Here is a 16,840-nt window from a genome sequence, read left to right as displayed (position 1 = left end):
TCAAAGTTTGTGCATGTAATTGATCTGTGGGCATGAACACTGACATAAACAACGTTTTAGTGGCGAAAAAATGATCAGACTTTTCCATAATACGCTAGTGCTATATATCCCATTACTTTGTAACGCATTTGAAACACATAATCATGTACTTACGTTCATTAAAACAAAGATAAAACGCGATTTAAAATTTTATTTTCGTTTTTTTCCGTCAGGCAGCATCAGTACGTGCCTGTTGATTTCTCTGCAGGCATTAATCCGGCCGCCTGCTGGTCCTTCCTCCTTTTCTACGTCCCTGAGCGAGGCCGGCGTCAAGATGGTGAGTCTTGTGCTGAAATATGAAGTAAAATCCGTCCATCATCGAGGCCATCCGTCCATCGGCACACATTTAATGCCCATGATGTGATCATATAAGTCTCCTCTATAATAAAATGTCCATATTGAGGTGATAGGAGACTTTAAGAGTAAATTTAGCGGCACCATCTGAATGCTATCCTACTGGGGTCTACCCGGACGTTACACACACTATATTTACCTGATTTTAGATGGTTTGTAAAGTTTCCACTCTGTGTTGTCGCCGCGTTTTGTTCACTGCAGACTCTCTTTAGCCTGCCCAGCTGCTAAAACAGATAGTTTTTGTGTTAAATCGGAATTTAGTAGTCAATAAATGAACGAGAAGCTACTAGCGGCTAACGTTAGCATACACTACACTGATAGTCATGGCCAGGCCCTCATGTGAAGAAGAATACTGTACTACTGTACTACTACCAAGCTTTATCAACTGGAACATAGTCGTAAAAAAACTATGCTGCACTAAGGCCATGGTAGCGTTGAACTTTACAAGCTAGTGTAGCCAGTAAGTTAACCAACAAGCTGTCAGATAGTGTAACATGGGTGATAACCTGGCGAGGTTACATGCAATATAAGGCATCAGTCTCAGTTTTTAGAGCTGGGATTTGTTGTTAAAGGCTAAAATTTAAGTGGTCATTGATATATTGTTTGATAATAAGCATCATCTTTTACTTTCTCCCATCTTCAGAATGACACAGTGACAGTCAGGACACGCAAGTTCATGACGAACCGGCTGCTTCAGAGGAAGCAAATGGTAAGTGTTAAACTCCTCTGTGCAGTGTTCATTGTCTTGAGCTGAGTTTTTTCTGTCAAATATTCATGTATTGTCTGCCTGTTCCCTCTGTAGGTCGTCGATGTCCTGCATCCCGGCAAGGCCACAGTCCCCAAGACTGAAATCAGGGAGAAACTTGCCAAGATGTACAAGACCACCCCTGACGTTGTGTTCGTATTTGGCTTCAGGACTCAGTTTGGTGGCGGCAAGACCACAGGCTTTGCCATGGTGTACGATTCTCTAGACTACGCTAAGAAGAATGAGCCCAAACACAGACTGGCCAGAGTGAGTTTTGAACCACTGCATTTACATTAATGCTTTGATTCACAGATAATGATGTTTATTAGCAAAGGGCATCCCAGCTGACACATTCTGCAGCAGCAAGCGGCTGAAATGTTGTCAACCTCTGTGTGAACAATGCGTGACGGCCACCTTGCTGTGCTGCTGAGGCTTCCATCATACATGTGGTGTTCACACAGACAGATTAGCGGCCAGCTAATTAAGCTACTGTATTTTCAGCCAATAATCCACTCATTCATGAAGCTGTGCACGCCACTGCTTCAACACTTCCAACACTGTCCTGCCAACATTTCACAAAAAAAGCTTTTGTTAACAAGTGAAGGGAATCTGTCCACAGAAACACTGTCAGAAGGCTGTTATTTTTGAAATGGAAACTAGGAAGTGTTGAGATAAATAAGTATTTAGTTATTTAGATGTTTTAAAGTGAAAGGTAGAGGCAAGGTGAAAGGCAACTGAACGCTGGTATAATGTCAAAATGACTGTTAAAAACCATTTTCACTGTCTGTTGTTGCGCATGCTGTCGCACTGCACCTGAGCAGCACTGCTCACTCAGGCATCATGGCTGTTCTAACCTGTTAACACAGGTGCAGAAAAAAGAAGTTGCATAATGCATATGGGCTGCTCATGCAGGCAGTGTGGCTTGGGTGAAATGCAGTATTTTGGGAAACTATTTTTGACTACAAGACACTTGTTTATATTTTAGAGGCTATTAACTCAGAGTGTCAGAGTCTGAATATTCTCCATTTTGCATGAACATTATATTGAGTAGTTTTCAGATGGCAGCAGAGCAGCCTTTGACAGTTACAAAGGTTGGATGACAGGTGCAATTGAAAGGTGTGAGGGTGTGAAAAGTTATAACCATGATATGCAATTGGATTGTCCATAATTTCCATCAGGCAGCATTAGGGGGAATGTTGAAAAAGCACATTCATTGGGGCGCACTTTAGATAATCTTGTTTAATGCAGATATTTGCACAGCTTGAGTTAATATTGTAATTAAAAGCGAGTCACCCAAGCTAAAACCTTAACACAGTGTTAAAGCATTTTCAAGTCTTAATAACTTTCAATCCATTTTGTGATGCGGTGCAGATGCATTGTTGCTATAAATGTCTGAAACGCCACCTATATAATCTTATGGTTGGCAATACATGATCAGATCAGTAGGTTATGATTGTTAAACATTTGAGATTCACGTGCTAAAATTGAGCACTTGTTTATTTGTGTTCCTCAGCATGGTCTCTATGAGAAAAAGAAGACCTCAAGGAAACAGCGCAAGGAACGCAAGAACAGAATGAAGAAAGTACGAGGCATCAAGAAGGCCAGTGTGGGCGCTGCTGGCAAAAAGGTATTGTGACTGTTTCTACATGCTTTGTGCCAAGTAAACAGTCGCTGAACACATTTGTAGTCCCTCGGCTCCTTAGACAAAATCAAAATAAGTATTCCTGTGATAGTATGCCATAGGGGAATGGAATTTTGAAGGCGGAGGAAGGCATTATTGAATTCAGTGCACTTGATTCTTTCTTGATTTTCATTGCAACTCTTCTTTTCCTACCCTGCTAATCTTTATTTTTCCTCACTACTGTTACTGTTTTAATTTCCTTTGTCATCTTTCCAATCTTATCAAATGTTCTTCGGGAACTGTAGAAGGTAAATGTTGTGCATAAATAGACTAATTGCAGTGTGCAGATAATCAAGGAGTTAGAGATCTTAGTTAACCCCTCCCTTTACACCCTCACCTACCCATCTAATGACCCAGACACACCAAACTTAGATCAGAAGTAGTGGCGACAAAGGTGAACTGTTGCGTCTCCTCACGTCATCTGTGTCTTGGCCAAAAAGTTCCACTTGAAGACACCGCAAAGACACTGGCCAACCAGCACGTATGCTTTGCCCCTGCGTAAGAGGAAGTAACTTTCCACGTCAGCATGCAGCAACAGTCTGTATTTGTCATCAAGTGGGGATAACAGAAGACTGATAGGATGGATTCAAGCTGCTAGTTAGGAAATTATTGACCGAACAAAGACATTTCACTGTGCGCTAGCAAACAATAACCCAAAAACCAATCGTACCTAATATCACAAGTTTTGATCTCACACCCTCTTAAGTCGTTTCTTTGCTGTCCTCACTTCTTATTCTCCTCATGCGCGAAGCTGACCCGCTAATCAGTGATTCCTCTCACCAACTGGCTCTGACGCTGATTCAACATGTTGAATTGGCCCCAAAAAAGCCCAACCAGTGCCAACGGTGCCGCACACACCACAAAAACTAGAGCAAGCGATAGTCACAGCCCGACATACATTAATAGCCGACGGTCGTCTTGGTGTGTCAGGGACCTAAGAGCCAGAGCCTTAATACTTCCCCCTTTGGATGTACGTGATGCATCCAACATGAGGATTTGAACCACTGTTGAATACTTACATGGTGATCCCTTCTGTTATACTAATAATTACTAGTTTGACCTGAAAACTAATAGTGTTCTAGATCCCTTTTTAAAACCTAATGAGTGTGAGGAGATCCTACAGCCATTAAAGGAAGAATTTATAAAAAAAAAAATCCAGTACTAATCTGTGAAAACTCCTGGTGTAGTTTTTTGTTTCAATGACACCCTGCATACTCCTGTACCCTCTATGACACCAATCACTGGCTATAAGTCATCTGGAATAGATCTCTGAATTGCAAAACTCAGCCAGACTGTTAAAGCTGCATCAGTAAAAGCTCCAGCACAGCTGGCTTGTAAAGTATTGACACTGTACAGCACGTCCACCCTGGTTTTCATTGGCATGGTTCTAAATGTGTGAGATGACCTGTGGAGTGCAGCTTGTACGAATCCATTCAGAGATCTTTTCTACTCCATGTTTCAGTTTTTCAATGTGTTAACATTTTTGTTCCATCTTTTTTTTTTTTCTTGATTTTGCTTCCCATGGATTTCTTTTGCAGAAATGAGGTGTCAGTGTGCAGGTATAGAAGCAGAACAAGCATGGTGTGCCATTGTGTTGCACATCAAAAGCTGATAGAGCTGAGCTGTGCTATGCATGTCACGCGTTACTTCTCCCCCCCGCAGTTTTTCCTTCAGTGTTTTCCCACCTTCCCATGTTGAATCAAACTCCCTGCTAATAGGTTTTCCCTTCTACCCTAGTCCTCTGTACCTCTGTCTCGGCTATAATGGGCTCATCCATTAGGCTGTGCCCACTCTGCCTCATATTTAAACAGACATATAGGCTTTGATTATGCTTCAGACCTGTAGTTAATAGAAGCAGAACCTGGGTGTAGCATGTGGATCTTAGGTCTTGTAGTGTGCTGAGTGTGGGGCAGTTGAACTAAAAGCCTGCCAGTGTGTGAATTTCTCACTGCAATGCGTTTTCTGAGTGTGAAGTCATAATGGTAAAGTTTCTATCAATTATAATGTTCGGGTTTAAACTGTTTCTCACCTAAAACTACTGTTAAACATTTGTCGTCACAGTTTGTGTGCTCTAACTTTATAATATTGCATCATCAAGGAAGTTAATTTGTTTAAATTAAATAAGCTCTTGTATTAATTTTTCCATCTTCTCCCCACAGTGAGCCCGGACAGCCAGGGAGGGTCTCCGTGCTCAAGATGTTCTTGTATATTGTCATCAAATAAACTTTGGAAAAAATTCGAAAAAAACATGTCCTTGTGTATATTCATTTGAAGAACCGTTTATTTCATCCCTAAATTTTTTATGAGTTCAGCTCATCTTTTAAGCCTCATGGCTGTAAAACAAGTCTGTAGGTGTTGTAGTGTCTCTGTGAAAGATTGGATTCCTGCTTGTGTTTACACCAGACAGTTGGCAGCCAGGATCCACGACTCAAGGTGATTTAAGTTGTATTTGTAGGCTGCTGAATGACAGCTATGCACAAGCTGCTTACATGGCTGTGATATTAGTTTATTGCATATCTGGGGAATCCAGGCTGGTGTTCAGTACACGATAGGCAATATTTGCTTCAAGCTTCTCAAATTGCAGACTTGGAACTGCGTTGATAGTGACATCTAGTGGATTTGCAGTGACATTACATCAAAGCAGCCAAATAACTGATCTTATTGTCACCCAGGTATTAACCAGGTTTGGTCATGTCCAGTGGAGTCCCTTAAGTGTGATTATAAAGAGTTTCTAATTTTATTTTCTTAGAGTGTTAATCAAAATACATGCTGACCACTTTGAGGCACGTTCTGTGTATTTTGTACATTTATTTTAATTTTTCTTTATTTATTGGTATCTTGTGTCCCATAACACAGTGGTTCCCAACTGGTCCAGCCACAGGGACCTGATTTGTCCTTAGTCATTAATTTAAGGTCCACACAGTTGAATTTGGACATGTCATTGAGGTAGTTTGCTGCCTGTCATTCGCTCACTCTACAGCAGGAGACGGAACATAAAAATGAAAGCTCTGTGCTGGATCTTCGCTGTACTTCAAAATAAAGTGTGTTTTTTACAAACTTAGCACATTCACAAGTCACTCAGGGTCCATTCTGAACGGACTTGGCACCCACCAATCCAGAACCACTGCCATAACATACCTGCAAATGTTGGAGTTATGGTTTTAGATTTATTCAAATATCTAACTGTAGTAACCCAAATGGCCACATGAGGACTCCCTTCACCCAACAAAATACATCCAGTCAGCTACACTGGAGCCATTACTTAAAGTATTTACCTGTTGGATAAAGTATTCATCAGCAGTTCATCCTAGAGGCAGAGTCCCTGATGGCTAAATTGTATTAATGCACAGATAAGGCGGCCTGTGTGTGGACTTTTGCCTTTCTCTGTTTATAAACACCATTTGGAACAGAACAGATATCCCTCTTTGCGGCGTGACCTTTTCAGATAATTTGCATAGAAATACCCTGAGAGAGTGTGTAAATGAAGTGATTAAAATGCCAGGGAATGGTCTGTCCTCAGGGTAACCCCCCTGCCTTCCCATGTCTCCCATTCTTTTACGGATATCAGCGTTTCCTCATGTCGGAGCTGCGGGAGCTGCAACCAGGTCTGTCTTTAGGGAGTTTGTCTTTTTGGTTTCAGACTGGGAGAAATGTTTATTTCCTAGAAGAACCTGAAGAGAAAGGTGAAAGTGTTACAGAAGTTACAGCACTTGTTTTATTTATAATGAATACTGGCATATGTCTAGAGAAATTACAATCTGCCGTGCGCTGGAGTGCCAGAAATGATAACTTGTGACCTTCACTTTCAGGTGCATTATTATTAGAGGCTGCACTTAAGCTCTGTGTAATACATATTATATATAATTGCCTTCATCCCTGCAATTTGACATATTTTCATGCCTCTACATGGTCTTGAATGTAGGCCAGACACTTCTCCACCAGAGTCCTCAGTGCCTTCACCACCAGGAAAAAAAGGGAAAACAGTAGCTTGGAGGCACTTCCATTGACACATTTTGAGTTGTGGGCCCTTCTTTCCCAGTAGAAGGGCCTATATATACCCAGCATCCCCTGTGGGCTTTTCTTCAATCGATGCCAGCCGGCTAAGATTAAACACTGACAGTTTATCAAGATAATTTGGACTCCCAACACAACAGAAACAGGAGTTACTGTATCAAGAACCCCATTGATTAAGTGGACAGTGAACTGGTGTGAAGGTGAATATATTAAAGGAAAACACAATTTTCTGCAGAGCGCAGGGACATCCAACATGTTGGCGCCCGAGTAATTATACATTATGTTTTCCTCAACAGAATCCTAAACCCGCTATGACCCAGAAAATAGCAGGCGGATTCATTTATCTCAGCTAAAGTGTACGTTGGTGAGCATGAGAGTGGGTGGGTTGCATAGGTGTGGAGGATAAAAAGAGGGTGCAAGGGGACAGAAAAAGGAAAAAAGGAGTGGGGTCTCTCTCTCGCAGCTCTGCGGTGCTCTACTGGTGTGTGGTTGTGGGAGGTTTGACATAAGTGGAGCTTTCAACCCAGGGACTGGTAACAGATGGTGTTGGGAAATTAAGCTCCTCTCTCCACAGCCCTGTCGGTCCGTCCCAGGAGTCTCTGCCGCTCTGTCTTTGTCTCTCTCCCTCTCTCTTCTCGTGTCCCTGCAGCATGTTTTTTCAGTGTCTCACTCAGTCTTCTTGCTCCTCTTTCTTATCTTCCAGCTCCCTGCTTTGTTTCGTTGCTGGCGAGTCAAAATCTCTCCACACTCACAAAGAGGATGACATCAGTAGGATAGGTAGCAGGGTAATTATTAGGAGAGTAACAGGAAGAAATAAACTGAAAAGATGAGTTACTGATAAGCGATAAAGGGTTGAGGATGGAGATGAGAGATAATTCAGACATCAGTGATGCATAGGATTGAGGTGCAAATGTAATGCAGGCTTCCGTGCAGGCACACTGTACGCCGGCTGCAGTCTCAGCATCAGGATTCTGTGCCGAGGGCCTCTAGGGATCCCCGTGCACGCCGAATCAAACCAAATAAAGCACTATATTCACCTCTGATTTCCTTTAGGGCAGGAAGGAGCTCTGTAATGAGAATATTCCTCTGCCTGTTTGTACAACAAAAGTGTTTTTGCAGTCCGGTTTATGATAGATGGTTGTGAGGAACACATGTTTACGCCCTCACAACAGGTGCAGTTTTAATGGCCTGTCTCTCTCCATGCAGGGAGTTGAGTTGTGGTATTATAAGGAGAAAATGGACAGAATTCCTGATGACTCACTGTGTGCTTTTGCCAGCACGTCCGTGCACATGTTAATGGCTGCAGTAGAAGTCAAAGACAATGATCTTGCTGTTTTCCATGTTGCAATATTGCGCGTACCAGTTCATTGATGTGTAACAATGTGGTTCGAAACTGGACACAGTTCTGTTTATAGCCGTTTTATATTTGATGCTCTACCACATGCAGGTTTGTAACTGCTAAGCTGGGCATTGTTTGTTTTGCAGCCATCAGCTCCAAACTGTATGTTTTCAGTGGCTCTGTGAACATTTTTTTGCAAGGGGCAACTTGGTGCTGTAAAGTGTGGCCGGGCATTCGAGGATGCTATGCATCTTAATGAGGTATGTCTCTCTTGTTGGCCTCAGCAGGGGAATCATCACAGCTCATTTTGCAGTCCTGCAGTGTCCTATCAGCTTTGGCAGCCTGCACTAAGTTCACTCCATCTGCCAGTTGCTAGGTGCTGATATATAAAATGATCTGTGCCTTGGTAGCCCCTGAGCACCAGGGAAGTGATTTGCTTTTGAGGACAAACTGTGTTTCGTGAATCCTAATTATCCTCTTTGCATCACCAGCCTGACATGGTTTTGTCATTTATCCCTCTCTGGAAGCGGCAGACTGAGGGAGAGGAAGGAAGGGAAAAAAAACCATCAGAGACTGCAGCAAACTACATCTGCCCAAACAGACAGAGCTCCCATGGATATACTATATAGTCGTTGAAATACAACAATGGTATTTTCCATCAATCCATTTTTCACGGGTTCAGGGAGAGGTGAAAAAATGATACCTGCTGTCTAGTTCTGGCACTCTAACCAGTGTGCACATGTGAAAAATCACTTCTCGGTTTCAATCATGTGAGGTGTATTGAAACCACTCTGTGGCCTTTTTTCAGACTGCGAACATGCTGTCTGAGACTCAGAGGACATCAGACCGGTGTAAAAGCGTGTCAGCCCACCTGCCGCCACACCACCCATCTACATCCTCAGGAATTCTGTTCATTTTTTGTTAGTGTGGAAGGATAGTCTGTGGAGCGGGAAGAAAGGGGAGAATAATGTGGATGGCTGTAAAGGGGCTTGGCTGAAGGGGAGGTAAAGGAGAGAGGGAGAATCGGGTGGGTGCGGTAATGAGAAAGGGCAGCAGATGTGAGTGACAGTATGATGGAATGCTCTATGTGATAGCCATGCTGTACTCTCCAGACTGGGAGGTGTGTGTGTGAGTGTGTGTGCACTTACTGAGGAATCATGTGTGTGTGTGTGTGTGTGTCCTTGGGTTTTAGAGAAAGGATATCAGGTTTCTGCAAAAATACAGATATATGCATATCATTCTCCAGGCAATTCATCTTTGTCCATCAATTCACCAATTACATTGAACTGCACCACAATGCCACACAATGTAGCATAACTACATTGCCGTTATAATGTCACACAGATATATTTGTCGCAGCTGTGGAGAGCTCTTGTTGCCATGCATTATTCTTGACATGATGTTAATATTTTTGTTACTCTTGGGCTTCTTATTCAATTTCATTCGTGAGAAGATCGACACCACTCTCATGTTTGTACACTGCTGCCAGCAACTGGCTAATTAGCTAAGCACAAAGACTGGAAACAAGGGGAAACAGCTAGCCTCACTCATAGACTGTATAATATAATGGACATAGCTACTGTGACGTCACCCATTGGTTTGTGGAGTTCAGCATTTCAGCCATCATCTTGGTTTTTTGGAGCCAGAAGTCACCATATTTGAAGTAGATGTCCCATGTACAAAAGGAATGTCCTTGCTGCAGCGGCCGTGGGTTTGATTCTAGCCTGCAGCCCTTTGCTGCATGTCATCACCTCTCTGTCCCCCTTTCACCCTTAATACTGTCATATCGATTAAAGGCAAAATCCCCCCAAAAATAGTATAAAAATGTGGGGAGCTGTGGAGGAGCAAGGGATGAATCTGACTCATAGACTCTAGTGACATCTTGCAGACAACCTGTCACTCAAGCGGCCCCACCCTTAAATATACATAACTTTGAGCTTTAATAAAATGCAAAGGGGTGAGTAATATAAAACATACAGTTGTCATGAATGTTGAAAGTAGATATAAACCATTACCGTTTTTGTACCAGGCTGTAAACATGACTAGTTCCACTATAAACTTTAGCATTTTAACATGGGGTCTATTGGGATTTACTCTGTTTTGGAGCCAGCCTCAAGTGGCCGTTTGATGAACTGCAGTTTTTTGCACTTCCGCAAAGGCTGTATTTTTCAGCCCCGGAGCTAGTCGCTCTGTCCAGAGCTAAATAAATCTGCCTACCAGCACCTCTAAAACTCACTAACACTTAATTCAATTCTTTAAATGTATACTATGCAGGATTTTCCTGATAAAAAAGGCATAGAGAAGTAGTCCCTCTCAATCATCACTTGTGACCCATTACAGTGTGTTCACACCGGGCGCAACTAAAATATTCGCCTCGCTTGACTCGTGCGAGTTTGACCGCTGGAATATTTGTTTTTACTCTCGACATTCACACGAGTCATTCGCACGAGTAACAGTGTGTTCACACCGCTAGTAAATCAGACAAGTATGCCGGCCGGAAAGCAAGCTATATCGGTTGTGCTAACTGGGGCTAATGCTAGTGCTAACTTTGTTGATAGAAACGTACAGCCGATAGTTGGAATTAATTTTTAAAACTTACCAGGCAGACCGACCTCCTCACTCACTTTCTTCCACGCCAGGTCTTTCTTGGTCGCCGGCACATTCGTGTCTATTCGCATCTTTACACTGACTTTGTATGTGATCTTATCGTGCGAAAAATTCACCTCGCACCCGGTGTGAACACACTGTTAGCGTGTGCTGGTGTGTTTATCCTCAGAGACTCTGCCCACTGCCTGTATTTTCTTCTTTCTTTTTATTTTGCTTTGTTTGCAATGTTCATGAACACAGGGCGCAGGTGAAGTCGGGACTTCATAAAGGGGTAACAACCAGGTTATCAGTGACACCTCACGGCAAGAAGGTTCCTGGTTTAAACCTGGGACGAGTGTCCGCTGTGCAGAATCTGCATGTTTTTCCGGGTACTCCGGCTTCCTCCCACAGTCCAAAGACATGCAGGTTTATTGGTGACACTAAATTGGCCGTATGTGTGAATGGTTTTCTGTCTCTGTGTGTCAGCCCTGTGATAGTCTAGTGACTTGTCTAGGGTGTAACCAGCCTCTCGCCCAGTGTCAGCTGTTTCCCCTTTTCCTTGTCTTTATGCTAAGCAAAGCTAACTGCCTTTTGAATGTCAGCTTCATATTTACTCACTAAACAAAATGTTAAATATCAACAACTGTAGTGTAAAAATGACAAGATGTGGTTTTATGAGAGTAAAGTGCCAATTTTTTCTTGGTTTCAGCCTTATGCTAAACTATGCTAATAAGCTTATGCTTCTGTCTGTAGCGTCATATTTTAAAGTAGTGTATCACACACTCCATATGCATTTCTCTTTTATTTAGAATCTGAAGAAAAAAATGCAACTGAATGAAGCCATTGTGTGTGACACTTATTTCCTACTTTCAATTAAACTTCCTGTGATCAGCACCTCACGACAACCCTTGTTACTTTTTTACATTGTAGCTTCAGATTTAACAGATTGATATGTGAGTGTTATGCTCAGCGTGTCATCTAACTCTCAGCAGAAAAGCAAATCAGGGCATTTTCCTAATTATTGAACTATTCCCTAAAATATCTTGGTCCCACTCTTCAGATGCCATTTATAGTTTCTTGTAGGCTTTAGACATCTTTGTGAATCCAGCAGTGATGAAAAAAGAATCAAGTTATAAAAAGGACAGAGAAATTACATCCCACAGACCCAAATGGTTTCTAACTTATCCTTATTGTAGGCACATTAACTGCATATGGACAAATTTATAGATTCAATTTATGAACAAAAAGCTCCCTCGAGCTCGAGCCTGGTCCAGTTTTCTTCAATCAATGAAACAAATTTGTGTTTGGGACTTAACGTTGCATCATGCAGCTTCCAAAGTACCAATATGACTGTGGTGCATGGTTTTCCGATAGCAGTCTAAAACCAAATTGTCTCAGTCTCTTGTGGGCGCACAGCAGTTTGATATAGTCTCTTTATATCATCGGAGGACGCGGTCAAATTGTAATGGACTTAATTCCTCGTAAGGATGGGACAAGGTTGTGTTTGGACTGCACACAGCACTTGGCTGTCTCTATGGCTGAGTTATTCTGCCATTTTTCAGCCCGTGCACATTCCTCCACTCATTGGTATTCCTGTTCATATTACCCTCTTCAATCAGCAGCAGAGAAGCTCTGATTAATGGCAACAGTGAGAGCAATCTCCCAGTGATTCATTAAACAGGACTGGCATGAATAAAAAGGGAGATTTGCTCATATTGCCTCTCAGATCCCATAATATGTTCTGTCGCTGGAGAAATGCATAATTCATGGTGTTGTTAGTGGCTCTCAACATATCCAGACATACAGTACATGAAGCTATAGGAAACGACTGGAGAAGGCAGATTACTCATTATCATTATATCAGGTCATAGTTGGAATAATTGATGTGCCCTGTTTAAGTCTGGGACTCTCAATTTACTCACTAGTCTTTTAACACTCGCCTAAGTAATTAAAATGTAATAAATCTTATTATCCCTGTCTGACTGATCATCTCATCACTGGTACATTTTGTGGTAATGCAGAGTGCTGACGTGTCTTGATAGGTCTCCAACCAGAAGCTCACTCAGGACACTAAATATTTATTTGCAGAGAAAGTGGCAGTAAATATCAACCTGACCTTTTAAGGTGAAGCTGTTTTTAAATAAAGCCATATTTTAACCAGCACCATATTTGGTTTTTATGACATTTGAACATCTATAACTCCCTTTTCTTTAACCTCTGCTGCCAGTCCAGACAAAATCACTTTAATATACTTTTCCTACAGGGACTTAATGATATTTATGTGGCACCAAATCATGAGGGAAAAAAGTAGGCTATTACACACTCTGGTCATTTGGAAAGTGCTGCACCATTATACTGTTATAATCTCTATATGGGTGATACTTCAGTTATCATTATTTTTGTGTCCCTGTCAGAAATAATAAGACTTTGGATTTATATTTTCAGATTTCAGATTTTTGACACACTTAGTTGAAACCAAAAAAGAAATTACAAAAAATAGTTAAGTCATTATTTTTATTACAAAAACGTGGTATTTTATGTTTTTGCTAAGTTTCCTTTGTCCCCGAGCCAGACTATGCAAAACCCTGCATAATTTTGATTTTTATATATATCTAACATAATTTTCAAATACAAATGATATATAAATACCAATTTTAATGAAATGTGTCATGTGTTATAAAAATATATTCATAAAAAGAACACCTGTCCTACTGTCATTTCCACTACACTGTAGAGGTTTTTTTTGCTTTGTTTGTGTGTTTTTTTGTTTTGTTTATTGTTTGTCTGTTTTTTTTTTTTTGGATGTTTATTTGTCTTGGTCTGGGTTTTTTTTGCATTTGTATACTTGGTGACCACAAAAATAATTATATGATACGATATGATGCGATGCGATGTGATACGATACGATGCGATGCGATACGATACAATATGATGTGATAAGGGAATTGCAAATCTATTTTACTGATATCTTATGAATACAGTTCAAAAAAATGAGATATGTATCATTATTTTATGCTTCTAAAATTGATTAAGCTGTTTGTTCAATATGATTGCTAAACAGCTTTGAGATATTTAAGTGCTCCAGTTACAGTATTTTTACACTGCTGTCTGCTGCATGTAGCCCTTTTATGGCTCAGTGAGCCCCTTTATTTAACTAACAATACAAGCTTAGCAACATTTTGTAATTTCACTGGTTTTATTCACACTAATATAAATGTAAAAAGCACCAGAAGGCAAAAGCACCATAATCTTCCTAATGTGCATTTAAGGGTCACAGGTTAAAAATGCTTGATAACATTGCTTGCAAGCTGATTTGGAAGCCAAAGAGAGACATCCCCAGCACCTGAACCATTGCACTAGACAAAAGCCATCTCCAGAAAATCACCTCAGTGCTCCCATCCACCATATTATCACGGATTGATTTCTATCAAACATTACCCCTGCAAATGTGCATGAGCATGGGCCATCAGGCGAGTGTCATTACTGCAGCTCATTTGCGAGGTAAGAGACGATCGGATGTGACAGGGGCGGAATTAGCTTTGTGTTGGCTCTCCGTCACTCTCATCCAAAACTGCTGCTGGGTGGGGGAGCATGATTAAAAGGATATATAATTCCACCCTGCGCATTAAAGACCCCGTGCCCCACTTTCCCTCCCACCTTTACTGTAGAGCACACAAAGGCCGTAGCCCTGGCTGCTCTACTGTAGTGCATGATGCCGCTGCGATGGAAGCCTCCCCTATTTCTGCTGCCTTTCTTCCTCAAGGTGATTGCTGATCTGAGAGATAAAATGGATGAAAGCATCCAGGTGGAAAGCCAATCATATAGAGATCCCCTGTATTGCTTTTTCATTACAGTACACCTACATGAAACGGTTGTAGCAGCGAGTGTAACTGAGCTGAGGCCATGTTTCTTTACTCTGGCTCTATAGTATCTTTTGCACTGAGCAGCCTGCTGTCTCATTGAGCAGTGTTAAAAATCAATAGGCTCTGACCTTACCTCTGTCAGAGGCTGTATTGGAGACCCCATCAGAACACAGTATGTCCCCCACTGTCTCAGTACAAGCGTCAAGTCTACTACTAAAGCCACCAGTCAACGCTGCAGGCGGCAGTCGAGTGCCTGTGGACATTATGATTTTAGCAGGTACCCAGCAGCATCACAGCAGTTAATCTGTAAAACATTGGTGCCAGCACATTGAACCATACTACTTCAGCTTCTTTGCAACATTTCCACAGTTACTTATTAAAATATACATATTCTTTAAAGTGCAAAACATCTACCTGCTGCACAGAGCAACTCTAGGGAAGGCAAAATCAGTTTGTCAACCACTTTGTTCCTAAACATCACAAAAATCTAATGTATTGTGATGAAATTGTATACAGACATTCATGGTGTCGCGGGTTGGTCTTGAGCGAAATCCCGGCATGTCCCGATGAATTGCCTTGTACTGTGGTACAGACATTTATGTTACCCTTACAATGGATCATAGAAATTTTGATTATCTACAGAACTATATCCACCAATGGTATCACTGTGCAAAAAGAAGAGTGCATCTACTCATGGATGAGAGGCTCGTGCTCGTGCCAGCGAGAGATGTAAACAATAATGGTGTCCTTCTCAGCTGAGTTGTGATGTTAGCTAACTCAGTGGTGCTAGGTCAGCTATCAGTAGATGCATTTTGTTCTGTTGGCGGGTGTAGTTCAGTGAACAGAGAATAGTTCCTACATCAAACTGCTCACACAACACATTCTCACTCCGACTTTGTCACATATTGATGTTTGGTCATGGATCTCCCATGTCCAGATACGATGTGAAAGGTACCCTGGGTGCGTTGGTTATTGACGTTCTGGGATGCTGTGTCAACTTCTGCCTGTTACATACATTGTCTTTATTCAAAATGCACTTCTGTTTTCACAGGAAATTTAACATTTATATACAGTCTTTTTCAAAATAAATGCACTACGTCGGTACAAAACCGCAAATTTACTTTTTTTCTCTTTCCCACGTTGTTGGGTTTAGGCATACAGTACACTATTTGGCTTTACAACCTTACAAGAAGTGAACACTTTCCTCCCAGGTAAAAGTAAGTGGTTCTGGAACCCATTCATCACCCCTCCAACCTGCTGTCTTGGACTTTCACCACCTTAACTTTCGTTCTTCTGCCTACCAGCTGCATATCATGCTGACGTTAAAGGATAGCTTTTGTTGTCAGTATCTGATGCCACAAGATACTGTGCCGGATTTCGACGACTTGGGGTTGCATTGGGTTGCGGACTTCTGTCATGAAGCCTCGAGTTTGGCACTTTTGCCATCGCCATCTCATATTTTTGGAGCCATAAGTGACCATATTTGGACGAGAGGAGCGAGGGGTGGATGGACTGTAGTGACACCTAGCAGCAGACAGCCTGTCCCTCAAGCGGCCCCACTTTTAAATATGTGTAAAGTCAGTGTTTGTTGAACCCATCAACCACCACTCCCACCCACCTTACTCGGACTTTGCTGCCTTTACTTTCGTTCTTGTCTCACCGCGTTTTCCCCTGACGCCATCAAACTATAACAGCTACCAGTCATGTATCATGCCAACATAAAAGGACAGTGTCTAACGCCAGAAGTCAACAACTTCAGAGTGAGACTAGGTTGAGTCACAACAAGGTCTGTCGATTATCTTAAGTAACTGGGTCATGATTTCTGGAAAGAGTCATTGCAGTTGACTTCATCAAATCTATTTTTCTGGAGCTTTGAACACCACAAGCGAGTACCATCTAGTTCCATTATACTAAAGAGAAGGCAGACATCTCTACAGCTGATATCTCCAACACTCAGCATCTCACACCAAAACAATCTAGACTGATAAGTAGCACTATAGGTAAGATGAAAAATATGTATTTTTTATTTGGCGGTGAACTGCCCCTTTAAGTGAGATGAATGAACCTGAAATAAATGAATGAAAATAGGAAAAAATAAGAATATCAAATGTATTTTCAAATTCCAGTTGCCAGTCTATCGTAACTCCAGAGGGGACTGTATCAACTGTAAAACCAGGTGAAACTGGGTCAACCTCTAATCTCATAAGGAAAGTTACACC

At 41.7% G+C, this 16,840-nt stretch overlaps 1 protein-coding gene across 4 annotated transcripts in view; it reads left to right on the top strand.

Moving 5' to 3' along the window:
- The first annotated feature begins 237 nt into the window (after positions 1–237).
- Positions 238–16,840, top strand: part of rps24 (ribosomal protein S24) — a 131,235-nt gene continuing 114,632 nt past the window's right edge. Inside the window, exons 1-6 of one of the 4 annotated variants that reach the window (XM_049599834.1) lie at positions 238–316; positions 1,037–1,102; positions 1,196–1,405; positions 2,652–2,765; positions 4,358–4,378; positions 4,979–5,066. In XM_049599834.1, the coding sequence (XP_049455791.1) occupies positions 314–316; positions 1,037–1,102; positions 1,196–1,405; positions 2,652–2,765; positions 4,358–4,363 (399 nt within the window). In that variant the 5' untranslated portion in view covers positions 238–313 and the 3' untranslated portion in view covers positions 4,364–4,378; positions 4,979–5,066. Of the gene's footprint in view, positions 317–1,036; positions 1,103–1,195; positions 1,406–2,651; positions 2,766–4,328; positions 4,379–4,978; positions 5,067–16,840 lie in introns of those variants that run through there. The other 3 variants (XM_049599833.1, XM_049599835.1, XM_049599836.1) reach the window with 3 other exon arrangements.

Source organism: Epinephelus fuscoguttatus, linkage group LG16 (genome assembly GCF_011397635.1).
Source record: "Epinephelus fuscoguttatus linkage group LG16, E.fuscoguttatus.final_Chr_v1".
Lineage (NCBI taxonomy): Eukaryota > Metazoa > Chordata > Actinopteri > Perciformes > Serranidae > Epinephelus > Epinephelus fuscoguttatus.
The sequence above is the reverse complement of the archived record's forward strand: the minus strand, read 5'-3'. Positions and strand labels throughout refer to the sequence as shown.